Source organism: Leuresthes tenuis, unplaced genomic scaffold, assembly GCF_036924035.1.
Source record: "Leuresthes tenuis unplaced genomic scaffold, fLeuTen1.0.hap1 SCAF_18, whole genome shotgun sequence".
NCBI classification, from domain to species: Eukaryota; Metazoa; Chordata; class Actinopteri; order Atheriniformes; family Atherinopsidae; genus Leuresthes; species Leuresthes tenuis.
In genome coordinates this window covers 5,304,015-5,320,270 of record NW_027325372.1, presented here as the reverse complement: position 1 = coordinate 5,320,270, position 16,256 = coordinate 5,304,015, and the positions used below count along the sequence as shown (strand labels likewise).

At 38.8% G+C, this 16,256-nt stretch overlaps 1 protein-coding gene across 2 annotated transcripts in view; it reads right to left on the bottom strand.

The window, feature by feature from the left end:
- Positions 1 to 6,544: 6,544 nt before the first annotated feature.
- The window catches only part of LOC140275078 (voltage-dependent calcium channel gamma-7 subunit-like), a 37,838-nt gene continuing 28,126 nt past the window's right edge, over positions 6,545 to 16,256 (bottom strand). For both annotated transcript variants that reach the window (XM_072370468.1, XM_072370469.1), the window contains exons 5-6: positions 12,868 to 13,013; positions 6,545 to 10,554 (exon numbers count right to left, since the gene is read on the bottom strand). In XM_072370468.1, coding sequence (XP_072226569.1) covers positions 10,027 to 10,554; positions 12,868 to 13,013 — 674 coding nt within the window. In that variant the 3' untranslated portion in view covers positions 6,545 to 10,026. The remainder of the gene's footprint in view (positions 10,555 to 12,867; positions 13,014 to 16,256) is intronic.

The window sequence follows — 16,256 nt, the reverse complement described above, 5'->3', positions numbered from 1 at the left end:
TCCCAAAAGGGCTGTCTTTCCATGCACATCTTTACGCGCAGGTCGTGTTCCCTTTACCCAAATTGTGGCACTTGAACGAGAAAAAAAGAGTTTTTAAAAAATGTCTCAAAAGAACGCAAACCCGCAGCGGTGATTTCAGTATTTTCTTTTCCACGTGCACGATTGAAAAAATGACATCTTACAGGATACAAATCAACAGCCTACGTTTCGTGACAGTTTCCCGTGTTGCACGCGCCGTCCTCAGCCCACCAGACAGCATTTTTGATGTGTTATCTTGTAATTTTGACACAAAATTTAAAAAAAACAAACAATTACCCAGTATACAAATCGTTTCAGTAATGGTGTTGATCAGTTAAATGCTTACCTACTGAGGACAACTCGCGCAGTCAGTGTAGGTGACGGCGAGGCGAGTAAGTGGGGGAAGAGAAACAATGACTGAATGTACTTTGTATGCTCGTGAGTGTGTTTGTGTTGGAAGTATGGTCCTGTGCAAATGTCTTGAGCCTCGTTTTATTTCGATATACTGTATTTTACAGTCAAGCCGCCAAACTTTCTTGTAATCTTTTTAAATGCTCTTGAGCAATAATTCGTCAGGCTTTCTGAGGGTCTTTTAAAAAATGTTCCCACACATTTTCAGCCCAGTTACTGTTTATGATCATTTTTAGAGGATTTCTTAAAAATCCACTTAACAATAATCTATTAATCAATCATGAAAAATAAACCTCGATGAACCGTATTTTGTCTACACATAACACACAATTTAGAGAATAACCAATTTTATATTCAGTGTGACTTTAGTCACTTTGTTACTCGCAGTCTCTTGCAAAAATAATTTGTTTAACATTCTTTTATTGCAGCTATAAGAATTCTTAAACATTTGTATTGATAAAATAGTATTTTTACAGCAGCAAGATGCATCCCATATCTAGGCAGTGTGTCTAGGCAGTGTGTCCTTAAAAATGGAAGGGAACCAGACAAGTGGAGGACAAAAAACGTCTTGTTTTCTGGGCATTGTTATGTTGTTACAAAAGTCAAATGACAAAACAAGTGTGAATAAGCCCATTCAGTCATGTTTCTGCTATAATGAGATTTAACCTTCACATTTATCCCTCAAGGAAAGGCATATCATATATAATAATAATGATATATTGGCATTATATGGGTACAAACATGATAAATACTGAATCTGATTTGACAGATGTTTGTTATGTAAGGGCTCAGATAGACATTATTATGTCACTTTTTCACCTTGCACCAATGTAGACAGAACCGGAACAAATAACAAGCAAAGTCTACAGGGAAAGAAGATGGATAGGTGAGAGGAATGAATGTGGGAAGGAGGACAGACAGGTAGAACAAGATAGCCTTTACAGGTTTAATAAGGAACAGTGAGGGACCTGAACTAAGACAGAAAGTCAGTAAGGATCAGAGGGCTGCCAGAGGAGTTGGAGACTTGTGTATGTGGTTCACTCACTGATATCACTCACTATCCCACTCATTTATGGTCATTATGAGGATAAAAAAAGTGCCCATAATGCAAATAATTCCATTTTAAGAAGACATGTGAAGGTAAAGTTAAGTTTGGCTTAAAGCAAAGGTCAGAATCAAGCAGGAAATCTCCAAGAAACTAAAGTCAAATTATTGTCCGCTGAATTCAAGGTGTGTGTTAGTGTGGGGGTGGGTGTGTGCATGTGTGGATAAATGTGTTTGTATGTGCAGTATTCACAGTAGGGGAGACAAAGCAATAAAGCCAGAGGAAAAGAAAAATCGATAGACAAACATTTATAAATGAAGAGCAGACCCCCTTTATAGCCACAGTGAAAGCCAGTCAGCCCACACCTTCACCGACATCTACAGTCGAGTCACTGAGCAACTAGTTGCAGCTTACATTAAACTAAAGAGACTATTAAAACTTTACCTAGTAAGCACTGTAAAATACCTGACTTTAGTAAACACACTCAGTTTGGTTTAAACTTGCTAGAAACATTTCAAGTGTACATATTTACTCAGTATATTGATTTGGGGGGGGGCAATGAAAGTCTGGGCTAATGGATAGGCCGGTTGGTCTATTAGTGGTTTAATCACTTCAGTTCCACTTGGAATCCTTATGACTTTAAAACCATCAACTGCTCTTTTGAAGCAACTGTGTGGTTTTAAAAGAATCAGAAATCTCCAACAGTCTGTTCTCATGGTGAATTACGCACAAAACTAAAACATCCATCCATCCATTTTCTATACACTCTGAATCCAATTTAGGGTCGCAGGGGGGGAGGGTGGAGCCTATCCCAGCTGTCACTGGGCAAGAGGCAGGGTACACTCTGGACAGGTCATCAGTCCAGCACAGGGCCACACAGAGACAAACAAGACATTCAACACAACCACGCTCATTCCAATGGATGATTTAGAGCCACCAATTAACCTAACATGGATGTTTTTGGGTGGGAGAGAGTACCCGGAGAGACCCCCCGCATACAAGGGGAGAACATGCACACTCCACAGCTGGGATACAAACCTGAAATCCTCTTGCTGGTAGGCGACACCACCACACCACCGTGTAGCCCAAAACAAAAGCAATTACAGTATATTGAAATATATGAATACAACTTGAGAAATCTGAGCAACCCTTAGCACAAATGTCAAAGTGTTTTACACTGGTGTGAGGCCTCATTAATGCATTGTTTGCACACAGGGTGAGTTACCAGGCAAATAAGTAAAAAGATGCATTTCTAGTAAACATTGCGAGAATAACCAAGTTAATTTTCATAAACCAGATGCCTTAGATGCCTAACAATAACCAAACAAAACGCTGAGCTGAATTAATGAGCAAATTAAAACAAATAGGGGTCATATTCCACAATGATTCAGGTCTCAGTTACTGGACAAGCAAGTGATGAACCGGGCAGAGTGCTGCCAATAGTGGAAACTTCAAGGAACTGAAACCACAAGACAGACTGATATACATGAAAACAAGCTAGCAGAGAACAAAGGAAACCTGAGAATTTATACAGAAGAAGGCAGGTGTGATAATTGGCTTATTGTATCCAGACGTGCAGGGAGACTAGCAAGACTAACTGAGAACCCCAAGGAGTTAAACTAAGGAAATAAACAAAAAAAAAATAGGACAGGACAGACTCTCCACCCCTCCCCACTACTGTTTGGAACATGTCTCTACTCCACCACTTATTAACGTGATGACTTGTCCAGCTGTGACTGTTTCAGAAGTTCTTTTGCTGCAGATGTTTGGGAGAAAAAAGTAAGTTGCTCACAGCAGTGTGTCTCTGATTGATTCAGTCTAATCTTAACCAAAGTTGGGTTTTGTATAATCTCTTCAGAAGAGCTCAAATAAGGGCAACTGGACTTGTTTTTGGATCTTGAAGATGTTTCACCTCTCATCCGAAAGGCCTCTTCAGTTCTAAACTAGATGGTGGGGAGCTTATAAGCAGAGAGGGTCGTTACAACCAGTACAATCATGTGTCATTGCACCCCCTGACCAATATTTTCATTCGTCCAAAACCTGGTAGTCTCAAAATAAATTTGGTAATATTAACTTTTGCCTGATGTCTTGTCTAGGGCAGCATTCATGTGACATGATGGTACCCTTTTTCTTTAATCTCTACCCCAACCACATTTTTTTGTTTATGTCTAACATTAACCAACAAATTGACAGTAAGGCTAGTTTTTGTTTTAGACTTAAACTAATTGATTAAGGTTATCCATTGAAAACTACATGGTTAAGGTTAGGAAAACATCCTGGCTAGCATGAAAACAGATTCTGAAATAACATATAGCATCACAATATCCTTTTTCTGGGTTACTGGCTGCTAAATCTAGCCTCTTTGTGCACACACAAAACATGTTGGACACGCCAACCGTGACTATTTCAGGTTTTTCAATGGGGCTGGGCTGAATAATGGGTGCAGCTAGGTTATTCTCATGTGTTTCTTTTCCAAACATGAAAGTCACAGCTAGAACTGGTGCATAAGCAGGGAACATAGCCATCAGAGACTCCTGAACACAAGTAAAATACATGCATGAAATGCAGTAAAAATCATGTTAATCCTTTTATAAACCCAACTGTTCTAACCAATGGTGTTACAAACTTTGGAATACTTAAAAACAGCACTCAAGTGCAAGCACTTTCTCTGCCTCTTACATTGATCTTGTGACCATAATCATGCTTATCATTAGGGTTAGTTGAATCTTTTTGCCATTATCACGTTATATGAAAACTGTGTATATCATGTGTTTTCATGGTTGATATATGCTTGTTAAGTGAAGTTAGTTATCTGATTTTTATTGCTTCATCATCCCCCGCTTCCTTTTCTTTGGCACACCAACATCGTAGTATCTTACATTGTCTAAATCAGTTACAAGGTTTCTTTGGTAACAAAGTCACTTTAAATAACTTGCATAAATTGGGACAGACCAGCTGTCCAAATCTGTCTCCCTAAGCAGCTCGGAACCTCCTCCTCTGATGAGAGGAGCCTGTTCCTGCTGCTCAAATTAAAAGTGCAGCTGTGAGCTCAGTGGCTCAGGCAACATTACATCTTTCTCACATCCAAGCAACCTCAAGTTCTGAAAGGAAGTCGCAAACTTTATAATTAGTGTCAGGCCGGTTATCTTGAAATCACAGGGAAATAATGACATGGTGCAAAATAAAACTGGACCACAGAATTTTAGATACATCTCTTTTTGCTCTAAAACTTTTCCCATTACCCATGGTGCACTTGACTTAGTGGGCTGCATTGGGGCTGATAAGGTTTGTTTCTCAGGGAGGTCTTCAAAATCCTGTTTGACTGATGTCTCTCTGAAACTCTTATTAACTTGCAGCACTTCTTACCTCAGGCAATGAAACTATCCTTCTAACCACTCTGTCTGTATTTAATACAGTTATGAAATAAATGGTTGTACAACTACATGGACCTGAACTCCTTTTTAGGAGACAATACGATTAGTCATTATTTCCTTTTTTGACAAAAACAAAAAAAACAAATTCATGTTTATCTAATACTGTCCTCTGAAGTTAGAAATACACACACATTCATATTCTGCATGAAGGGGTTTAGTGTCTGACCAGTCCTCTATTCTGCACTTCGCATCATATTTTGCTTAATAACAGTCTTCCTGACTATTAACTGGAAAGCCAACATCAGACAATGGCCCATTGTCATATATGACAAAGCCAGCGCCCACGGTAGCAATCACTGTGGTGAACTCAGATATTATATTTCCAAATGCGTCATAGCACTAAAATGATAGATCACAAATTCACTTAATAGTGTACAAACATATTGCATCAAAACGATTTAGTAAGAAAATGTGTTATGCAATGAGTGAGTCATACTTTAATAATAATGCACCATAAGGTTTTGCATTTTCAGGCCTGTTTTTGTTACATAAGGGCTGGTATCAATGCATGCAAATGTAATCGTTTTGTGAGTCATTTTGCAACCTATTCTGGAATTTGGAGGGTATGTCAAGTCACTGATAGTGTCACGTAAAGGGTTCATTTAAACTAGCTGGGAAACAATCTGAGTTTTTGAAGGTAAAGATGTTCTTACCTATTTCAGTGAAGAAATCCAGTGCTGTCCTGATGCATTTCTTTTTTACACTTTAGCCATGTTGTTCTTCATTATTAACAGCAAATGATTAATCAATTAATAGCAGTCCCTCAGGAAAAGGGTAGCATGACCAGGAAGTGTGCATCTTTATGTGTGAAGTGTTTGAAGAAGTTTCAGTCCTTTTTTTGATGAAAATGTGTCCGCCTTTTGTATATATATATATATATACATATACACATACATACATAAGCAGACCTGATATCTGAACCGAAATGAAAACAGAAGACCATGGAGCTAATACAATTAAAATTACTTTTATTTAATTTTCTTTTTGCAACAGGCATTTTTAATTTGCACTGTATAAGCTGCCACACCAGCTTATCACTCTCTCAGAAGTAAGCACTGAACTACTACTTTTGAATTATGTACAAAATTGCTGTTTTACCACTACTCAAGTTGTGCAAGTCTGTTAAATCAGTATATTTAGCAAATAAGCAAACAGGAGACCTGGGCAAACTTTATTGGTTTTAAAGTTAACAAAACACTGCTGGCAAATAACAATCCAGAAATGCTGAGAACAAAACGCCTGCACTGAAACAGCATGTTTGAATCATAGCATAGCTCATTCTGGACAGGTATTTAGTGAGTCTAATATAACTGACTCAAGACATAAATAACCAGTTAAATGTCCACCTTTTTTGGAAACATTTCCCAGGTAGTCTGCACACAGAAGATACAGAGTGGATATTTACACCTAAATCACAGTTTGAAGAAATGTCTGCTTTGAACAAAGGAAGCAAACATCTTTAAAAAAAAAAACTCAATTTCTTTGCAGATGTGTCTTCAAAGCAAAACTGTTGGTTCTGAATTATGCATACGAAGACACGATTCACCAAATTAAGCTACATAAGCATATCTCTTTGTGTCTGTGTGTCTATGGTGTGGTGATTGTGTGTGTGTGTATGTATGTGTGTGTGCGTGTGTGTGTGTGTGTGTGTGTGTGTGTGTGTGTGTGTGTGCTCATAAGCATGGATGCTCAGCTTTGGCATTTTAAATAAACTTTTGAAAACATTTGCAAAAGCTCTTATTAGTAGCTCAATGATTTCCTATTTAATCATTACATAACAAAGAATGATAAAATATGCTATCAACACTGCAATTAATTTGCTACAATGTTATTCTTTAACAGTACCACAGGTTAGAAGCGTAACATTTCTCCCCATAAATCTAGAAATAGCTACAAACAATGCATTATTGTAGGCATGATTGTTACAATGCTACAGGAACAAGCAATCTTTCTGGTCACTGTCAAACATTTAATTTAGATAAGAGGCAAACTGAAACATGGGTTTTACAATGTTATAAGATATATATTTTGTAGTAGTGTATAATTGCATCACCTTAATCAATAAACTCTTCAACCTTTAAGTCAACACACAGACGATGCTACATACTGAAATCCCTGTATTTTTGTGTTTGCTAAAGTTAATTCAATCAGAACGGTGTCATACAGACGAAAACAAACCTGGATTTTAAAAATGTTCTTCTAACAAAGGCATTGTGTCTTAATATTGTTTGCTAACAACAGGACTGATCCCAGTAACAGATTAAAACAGTAAGCAAATGCAGGTTCTCAGTTTGCTGCCTATCTAGGTTTGACTTCTTCAGAGTGCCTCATTTTTACTTAAATCTATTCAATAGAAACTTTCCATCCCTCATCAAACCAGGAAGAGTGAGATTCCATTCAAATCTGTCAATTCAGGAAGCACATTATAACTTCAACACACAGAAATAACCTTTACATCTGGGAGAGGGGGTTTATCCTCTCCAAGCAGTTATAATATGCAGCTGACAAAAAATGGAATGAAAACATTTCATGATTGTGCTCAAAACTAGAAACTTTCCATTCTGATTTGCACCATTATTACATTTTTCATGAACAGTAATAGGCAGCAGGTGGCAGGAGTCCTGCTCGAGTTCGTTTCTCTGAATTGAGTGGATTCAAAATGGAATGCAACCTGAACCTGGCTTAAGACATTTAATCCTCGGTTTTATGGCATCAGTGCTACAAATCCAAGTCCTCCACTTTGATTGTACCATTGGTGATTTCCACTGAAAGAGACGGTCCCTGCATGGGCAAGTTATTGAAACCTTGTAAAGCTCCCACGGAAGTTCTCCAATTGTGCTCAAAAGTCTCTCAGTTACATCTTCGATTTAATTCCAGAAATTGTTGAACATTCATTCCAAAAGTTTCTTTCCTAAAATACAAACAACTTAGAAAATCCAACAGCTAAAATACCCAAAACAAATGGGGATTATATATATTTTCATAATATTTGTTTCAGCAAGAACGTAGAAGAGAGGGAAGAAGAATCTATACATTTGGAGTATAAATCTCTATGCATACACAGTTTACCGTTTAGTGTGTGTATAATAGTTGTATTAGCAGGTCATGATACATTGGCTAAAGGTGGAAACTTTACTGATCATTGATAACATGAACCTTCAGTGGCAGCTGGTATTTTCCTTTCTCGATTTATTTTTTCATGAACACGGTTGGAAAGTAAGACTACACCGAAACTATAAAATAAATTACTGTGCACTTTACGAAACAAACCCAGTCTGAAAAACTTATTTTTTCAGTATATAGAAAATTACAGAATCTATGTACTTTTGTACTTCTGCTTTTCCATATACAGTATATATAATCCAGTTTACTCTCAAGAAAATCTGTAGTGGTTGGATTTGTCCAAAACCTGGTAGTCTCACAATAAATGTGCAGATATTGTGAGATGGTACTATTAACTTTTGCCTGATGTCTCGTATAGGGCAGCATTCATGTGTCATGATGGCGGCCTGCAACTATTTCTACCCCAACCATGTTATTTTTCTTATGTCTAACATTAACCAACAAATTGACAGGGAGGCTGAAAGTGGAAAGTCCTCGGACAACCGTGGGCTAGATGGGGCTGGGACTCAGTTGTCTCTGATGACAGTCTGCAGTGTAACACCAGCCTCCACCCCTCCAACTTCTTAGAAGCGTTTATGATCGTATGTGATATCACTTTTACAGTGAAGCAAAATGTAGGTATGTTAAAATATTTTTAAAAGGGATGTTCTTGTGGTATTTTTACAGTTACTGATTAGCCTTAGACAGTTTAACTCAGACTTAAAGGAAAAATTGAAAAAGTCATGAAAATGTAATCCGTTGTATCGTGTTTTTTCTTTTTTTTTACATGCTAATGGACAAGATAACAACACCGTAGAGAAGCACACTGTCACATTCATAAAAAGACTGTTGACAGGCAGCAAAATCCAAATTTCCAACAGTCAAGCTGAGGAACCAAGTTTTAATCCCATCTCCAGCAACAGTTTATTTTTGGGTTCAATTGTCATGTCCTTGGCCTTTCCTCATTGTTTGTCCCAGTTTCAGACATCAACTGGTTAACGTTAAGTCACTAAAAACTACATAGTTAGAGTTTAGAACACATCCTGGCTTGTGTTGAATAAAACGCTGTACTACCTTAACACATCAAAATATCCTTTTCCTGGATTTTGGGCTCACAACTCCTCAGCTAAATGAGTTTGGCATACAAACACGACCTCTAATATTTGGGTTGTCCCGTATAATTTTGACAGTTATGAAACTGTAAGTTAAAAGTTTTGGTAATTCCTGTGACCAGAACTCTGTTGGAACCATCTGACAGAGATGAATAAAATACAAATTGTACATTGTGTATTTAGTATTTACTAGTCTGTCTGACAATTTTGCTTTAAAGTTCAACATTCATGAATTGTCTCGGAATAATCTCAGCATTAAATATTGAATTTCGATGTTAAGTTTTTTTAAAGTATTCATTCATTTATCTTGAAAGACTTAACAGCCTTAAATTACAAAAAATATTCTAAATCAGGGGAAAAGGAAGTCAGGAAGGAAGAATACAGATGTATTGGATAATAAGTTAATGGGATACATTGTTTAATCAACATATCAGTTATTTTCTTTTTGAGAGACAGCACTGTGGAAAGGCCTCAGCTTCTTGGTTCATGTGCAGCTTCACACTGTTGCCAGTGTATCATGGCCCTGATGATGAATGTACCCGTCAGAAACCCCACAAGTGTCTTGTTGCTACTAGTCATCAGATTCCTCACTCCTAAGCTTCCACCTGCCTTGTTAAAAGTTTTGTTAAGCATCTGTCTTATCTTAGGCCCAACATCAGCAGTGAGTCATTCCTTCATCCTTCTGCTTCTCCCCCCTACTCCCATCTTTTCTTTCCTCCGATCTCTTCTTTTTGATCTCCTTAAACCTCTTTCCTTTAGCTATTCTATGGCAAACGTCCTCCCACACACTTTGAGGTTGCAGGGTTTGTGTCAGTGTGCATGTGTTGTGTGCAAGAGCTGTAACTGAGCCAATCTAACCCCCACCCCCAGCTGTATTTTCCCTCCTGTTCCCTGCTTATGCAGCCTAGCATGGCGATGCACTCATTCGTGTGTGTGTGTGATAGCGAGGAGGAGGCACGGCAGAGGGTGGTGCTCCCATAGGCAGGGATTGGGGAGGGGGCCCACTCAGGTGAGGGTGGGGGTGGGGCTGAGAATGGGTGTGGGCGTGGGAGGCCCTGGGTAGGGTGGAGGTGGCACCTGGGTGAAGGGGGTGTGGATAGGAGGAGGAGGTGGAGGAGGAAGAGACCGGGTGGAGCCGGTAGCTCGCTGCTGATGAAGGCCCGGACGATGAGGGGGTCACCTGGGAGCTGCTGCCCCCCTTAGGAGGTTGCTGCTGTGGTGGAGTCTGGTTGAGTTGGATGGAGATGTCAGAGGAGACATCAGAGGCACTGCGGCCCCGTTGTGGGGGAGCCCATGAGTCCGGATGGAGGAACTGGCCACTGTAGTCGCTGCAGTCAGACATGCGAGGGCGGTAGAGTGCAGCATGGGGGCGGTAAAGCTCCTCCTCAGCGTAACGCTTCATGAAGAGGTACACAGACATCACACCTGCACCCTGGGATGAAGACAGATTGGCACATACAGAGGTACAATTGTTTCGACAAATTTACATAAAATATCAGTTTTCTTTGTTATGAGCTAAGATTAATTTGCTTTTCTTTACGTAGTAATCTTTAAAATTACTTTTCTTAATATGTCCACACCAGATGTATTGATACTGATCAATGCATTGATCACCTGAAGAAATTTCCCAAAAAGAGACACTATTGTTACCATAGTCTATTCATATGGAACGGCAACACGTACATAAAAAAGTTCAAAACACTAATCAAGCACAAGTCCGTGGCATCATATCTTTCTGTCAAATCAGAGAAAATGACTCCAATCCTTAGGGGGAACCTCATATTGCTACCCTTGTTTCATTCAGCTATGTTTTATTCATCCGGTGGAATTTGGCTGCTCTCCCTTCCCTTAAAACAGATTTCCACTCATCGGAGCTTGACTTAGGCCAATCCCAACCATTTATCTAATTAAATGGGTGTGATTTATCTATTAAGACTGTGTGTAAGGGCATTTCCTCAGCACATTCCTCAGCACATTGACACGTGTTTTGTTGCTCTGATGGGTTGTAAATCAATCTCAGTCCAGAGGGATTTGGGTCAAGAGAAGGCTAGGAAATGTCTGTTGAAAAACATACATCATGAAAGCCAGAGAACAAATCCCCCGTCATTCCAGATATGAAATGTAACATCTGCATTGTCACAGGGAATCAAAATAAGAAATGCACCGTTTTAAGGAAAAGGCTTTGAAACACAAGGATTAGTGGCATCCTTCTATCTAAACTGGAACACACTGCCACCAGGAGGGGAAAAGGATGAACAAATCTGTCATCATTTTCAGACAGCTGACAAAACGGCTACGAACTGCTCTGTGGATTGAGCCATTATCAAAAATGTATTCATGTTTTCACTTGGGCATCCTCTGAGGTTTTCCAGCTCATTCACTATTCATTCACAACATCATTGCTACAACAACCCTGAAACCTGAATGCTGATGAGGATGTCTGTACGAGTGTGAAATAGAAAAGCAGTACATTTAGATCTGTTTTGCAGCCCTACAGAAGATGAAGATGGAGTTGAAGAAGAAAAGAGGAAGAACAGCTCTGTCTCTGTCTGAAGATAAAAATGACAAAGAAGAAGAGAAGGGAGAAGAAGAAAGAAAAAATGACAAGAAAATACAATATGCTGGCAGAAAAGAATATACAAAGAATGTGATTTGGGCAAAGCATAAGGTTCAAAAAGAAAAACTAATGAATGATACGTACAAAATATTGGGAGCTGAAGAAAAAGAATAAAGAGAAGAGCTGTAGTAGACGTGAAAAGGGAGGAGAAATGGGCAAAATAGAGCACAAAGAGGAATTAGGGAAAACAGTGGGATAAGACATACAGAAAAAGATGAAGGTGGGAAAATAAGATTAAAGACAAAAACAAAGAGCTTGCAGAGAAGAGAGAGAAGAATACGTGTGACAAACTTAACTGAGAAAGGAAGGATAAGGAGAGAAATGAAACAGACAAAACAGAGAGAAAGAGGAGATGAAACTGATGCAGAGAGAGCAAGAGGAGAGGGGAGAAGAGCAGAAGAGATAAGAGAAGGAGAGACCACAGAGGATTAAAAAATGAAGATGAGAGGAGACAACATAAAAGTAGAGGACGTTCGGAGACAAAACTGGACCGAAAAAAAGGAGACAAGAGGATAGGGAGGAGGAAGAGGAGAGATCAGAAAATATGAGGAATGAAGGATAAAGAAGGTGCAGCAGAGAACTCCCCCTTCCCCCAGCAAAGAATATTCTGATGCATATAAAGCAGTGCTGTGACAGAGCTGCTGCCCTCAAGTATTCAAGCTATTAACATTTATGAATATTGATGTGAGCGGGATGACGAGCTCCTACGCAGGCACTTTTTAAATGTGTGTTTAGATGAATAAGGCTACATTTAATCAAGCTACAAGCTCTGTGTGTGTATTCACTGGCTTGAACATGTGTGTTTATCTAAAATGTGTTGAGTTAACATCCAAGCCAGATTCCAAATCATCTGTGTTTGCGCGTGTGTGTGTGTGTGTGTGTGTGTGTGTGTGTTGGTGCGCAGTACACGTTTGTGTCACCATGAACAGCTCAGCTGCCGTGTGTGCTGAAAAAATAAAGATGCAAGCACAAAATGCTTCTTTTTGGATTCTTTTTGGATTTTTTATATTTTAATTCTTATATTCTTAATGTGGTTATGCAGCAGTCCCATGTTTTCATGCATGAATGACTTCGTACGTAGCTGTATGTGCATGTGTGTGTCTTTTGCATGCTCTGTGCTAGGATCACCTCTTTGAGCAGAAAGGAGGAGGCAGCAAAGGCAAAGGACCAGCCGTAGTGGTAGTGGAAGAACTGCTCGGGCTCTCTGGGTCGATTCATCACCTCGTCATTGATACTGGAAATGTATAATACCAAACCTACCACCAGACTGAGACCTGCACAGGCAAAAACATATGTACACATAAATGTCTGAATCATGTTTTTGTTACAGAGGAACAGAGAGGCTTTTATGATATTATTACAGAATGAATTCTGGGGCTCTGTATTCCATCTGAATTGTAAACATCCTCTAGCTACCTGTTCCAAATGTTATCAGCCAATAAATTGGACTTTATTACTTCTTCTCTGCCTATGGACTCAGTACACCTTCATCATCTAATCTAATCACAGATGAACAACATACGCAACCCAGATGACACAGCCAATGTCCTGTTATTATGTGAATGCAAATGGTCTCTTGTTGTCATCATGTAATAAACCCAAGCATGATATTTCAGCTGTACCCTCACCCCGATCCTTTACCAAGTAGTTCTGTAGCTCAAACCTAAACAAACATCAAATGAAAAAAGAAAGTCTAACATGAAAGTCATATGATGTTCCAATATAGCATCGTAAATGTGGGACTCAAACTGCACATAAAAGCTGGCAACCGAGCCTTCGAGGGGGTAGGCAGGGGCATCCCCAGGCCTAATCCATGAAGGGACTGTGACATAACAGCAGTTTAACACGTTACAATTTAATGCTTTGTTTGAAACAACCGTTTAAAGTCAAAGGGGTTTCTGGGTAACTACAAATCTTTTATTTCTCAGTCTCTGAACACAGGAAAAAAAAAAAAAATTTTAGAGATTAAACCTTCCGTCTTTATTGTAAGTGACTTTGCCTTTATGCTTGTCAATAATATTAAAAGTTTATAATAGTTTGCGTGCTTCAGAAACGTTAAAAAAAGATTGGTTAGGAGGCCAGGAGAAAAAGTATATTACACAAACACTTCAAATCTCCAACTCTAGCTATTGGATCCTAGCTATTAACGTTTGGAGAAGAGTTCTTAAACATCAGCTGAACGTGCGCTCAATAAACTGTCCCATGGGGGATTTTTTCTGAAAACAAAGAGTTTAATACTAAGAGACAAGACAGATAAAACCAATGGAAACGGCAGGCCATATCCTCCAGATGAAAAGGAGGAAAATGAGAGATTATGATTAAAAGAAAAATACAAACTAACGAGAAAACCAGGGGGGGAGCAAGGCTAATGTGGCATTTCCCTGGTTACTTTGTAATGCTAATCTCATCTAAATGGGACCATTATATTGTGTGTTTGAGTGTGCATTCTTGTGTGTATATATGTTTGCTCTGTAGCTGGATTAGCTAATGATAACGTGTCCTGGTTGTGCTGTAAATAGGCTGAGAAAAACCCAACAACAGGCACTGCTGTAGGAAAGAGATAAACAGGAACAAAGTCACACACACTTATTAACATCCATGTCTGCTTGTGGTCAAAGACACACCAGTACAAAAGAAACGCTCATATACAAATGGAGAAAAATCCTGTTGTATGCATGCAAACACGGAGCCTCATTAGGATGGTGTCAGTTTCTTCGCTGTTGACAAAATAACCACTGCAGCTGACCTGCAAAATCCTCCAGCAGTGAAACCCTGACACACTAATCACAAGGAGGAACGTGTCTAAAAATGATTGAAATCATCTTACAGCCAAATTCTCTCTTCAAAAATATCACTCACATCTTGATATAAAACATTGCTCCACCTTAGAATGAGATAAAATAGTAAGAAAACAGTAGTCTAAGCCTGTCAGGCTTCCGAAGGGTTAAACAGATGCTCTGTAGCTCTGTTGTATGCCACATTAAAAAAAGAAAAATTACAATGTGTTGACTTAGGATATGGGAAGCACCAAATATATTGTCATGTTTATTTTTACATGTCACAGATGTGGCACCTGTCTACACCATGGTGGATTTGGTGTTAATAAATCAATTCACTGAATAGAGAAAGTAGGTCAACATCAAAAACTAAATCTAAGTGAGTGATCGTTACACTCTGTTTATCTGATGGAGACATCTGCCGAGTGCAGCACTGACAAACTAAATCTAGAAAAAATGAAATAGCAAAAACTGATTGACAACTGTTGTAACAAGTAAACATTCAGCTTCTATAAAATCTTAAAATAAAAACACTTGTTTCAGAGAGGTAGGTTTAATTTAGTGTAGGAAGAGGGGGGAGAAGAGAAAGCTACATGGAAATAAGAGGAGAAAAGTACATTGTCATTAATTGGCCATCAGATGGCAGTGTTGAGATTGAATGCTCTCAGCAACAACCTCCTGGACATCCACAGGCCCCATTTATGCATGAATGAGTGCACACACATTCAAGAGGAGAGGAAAGGTGAAAACACATAAAGGGAGAAAAACAAAGAGCATAAGAGGAGAGAAACTGAAGGAAGAACAAACAGGAGAGAAGGAAGGAAACAGCTGGTCCGCAGCCACCATGGTGTAACCTCAGGGTGAGACTGATGGGCAGCTTTTTTAGGCAAAAACACAAACATGCTGACTGAGACAAACTACGGATTTTGCTGCTGTCATGTGACATTATTTCAAAATGCCTCTGAATTCTGTATTTTTTGTAGCTTAAGAAAAATATGACTTCTTTGTGGTAAAAAGCAAAAAAAAAAAAAAACAGTATAGAACAAAAAATCCATCATAAGTGTTGTAATTCTGTAGTTTCAGGGAACAAAACCAGCAATCAGTGATCATTGATTTCTGACCTTTTTCTTTCTGTCATGAAGACAGAAATTTCGGACAATTATAAGGGCACAGGCCTTTAATTCTTCTCTGAGCTCAAAAATGACCAGCTGTTCAGATTTAATCATAACGTGAAACATGACAGCTGTTTTATTCTGTCTGCTTGGGGTAAAAAAAAAAAAAAAAATTAGCCTCTTGCTTTCTTACTCTTTATAGGCATAGGGTTGCCAAATTTTCACATCAGATGCCTCTGGTCCTTCAGGGCTGTTTCAGGCCCATAAATGTGCTTAACATGTCAGTGTACTTCAAAACAAGTAAGAAGCATATAGTTCAAAGGTTCACAAACTTTTCTAGTGTTGCTTTAACAGCAGCCCACACATAGTGTCATAGTGTCAACAAAAAGCTACAATGTTTATTGTAGCTATGTGTGCTTTTGGTTTTAGCTTTGTGACCATATCTTTCAGGTGAAGTGCAGTGCTGTTACCAGGCAACTAAGACTGTATTGCCCGTGATGATGCAGCGAAATACCAAACTACAGTCAAACTGCTTATAGTTTGCATGCACTACATTCTGTTTTTACACATCCCAGACCTCATAATACTGTAGTATTTTATAGATTTACTCTTTCTTACATAAAGAAAA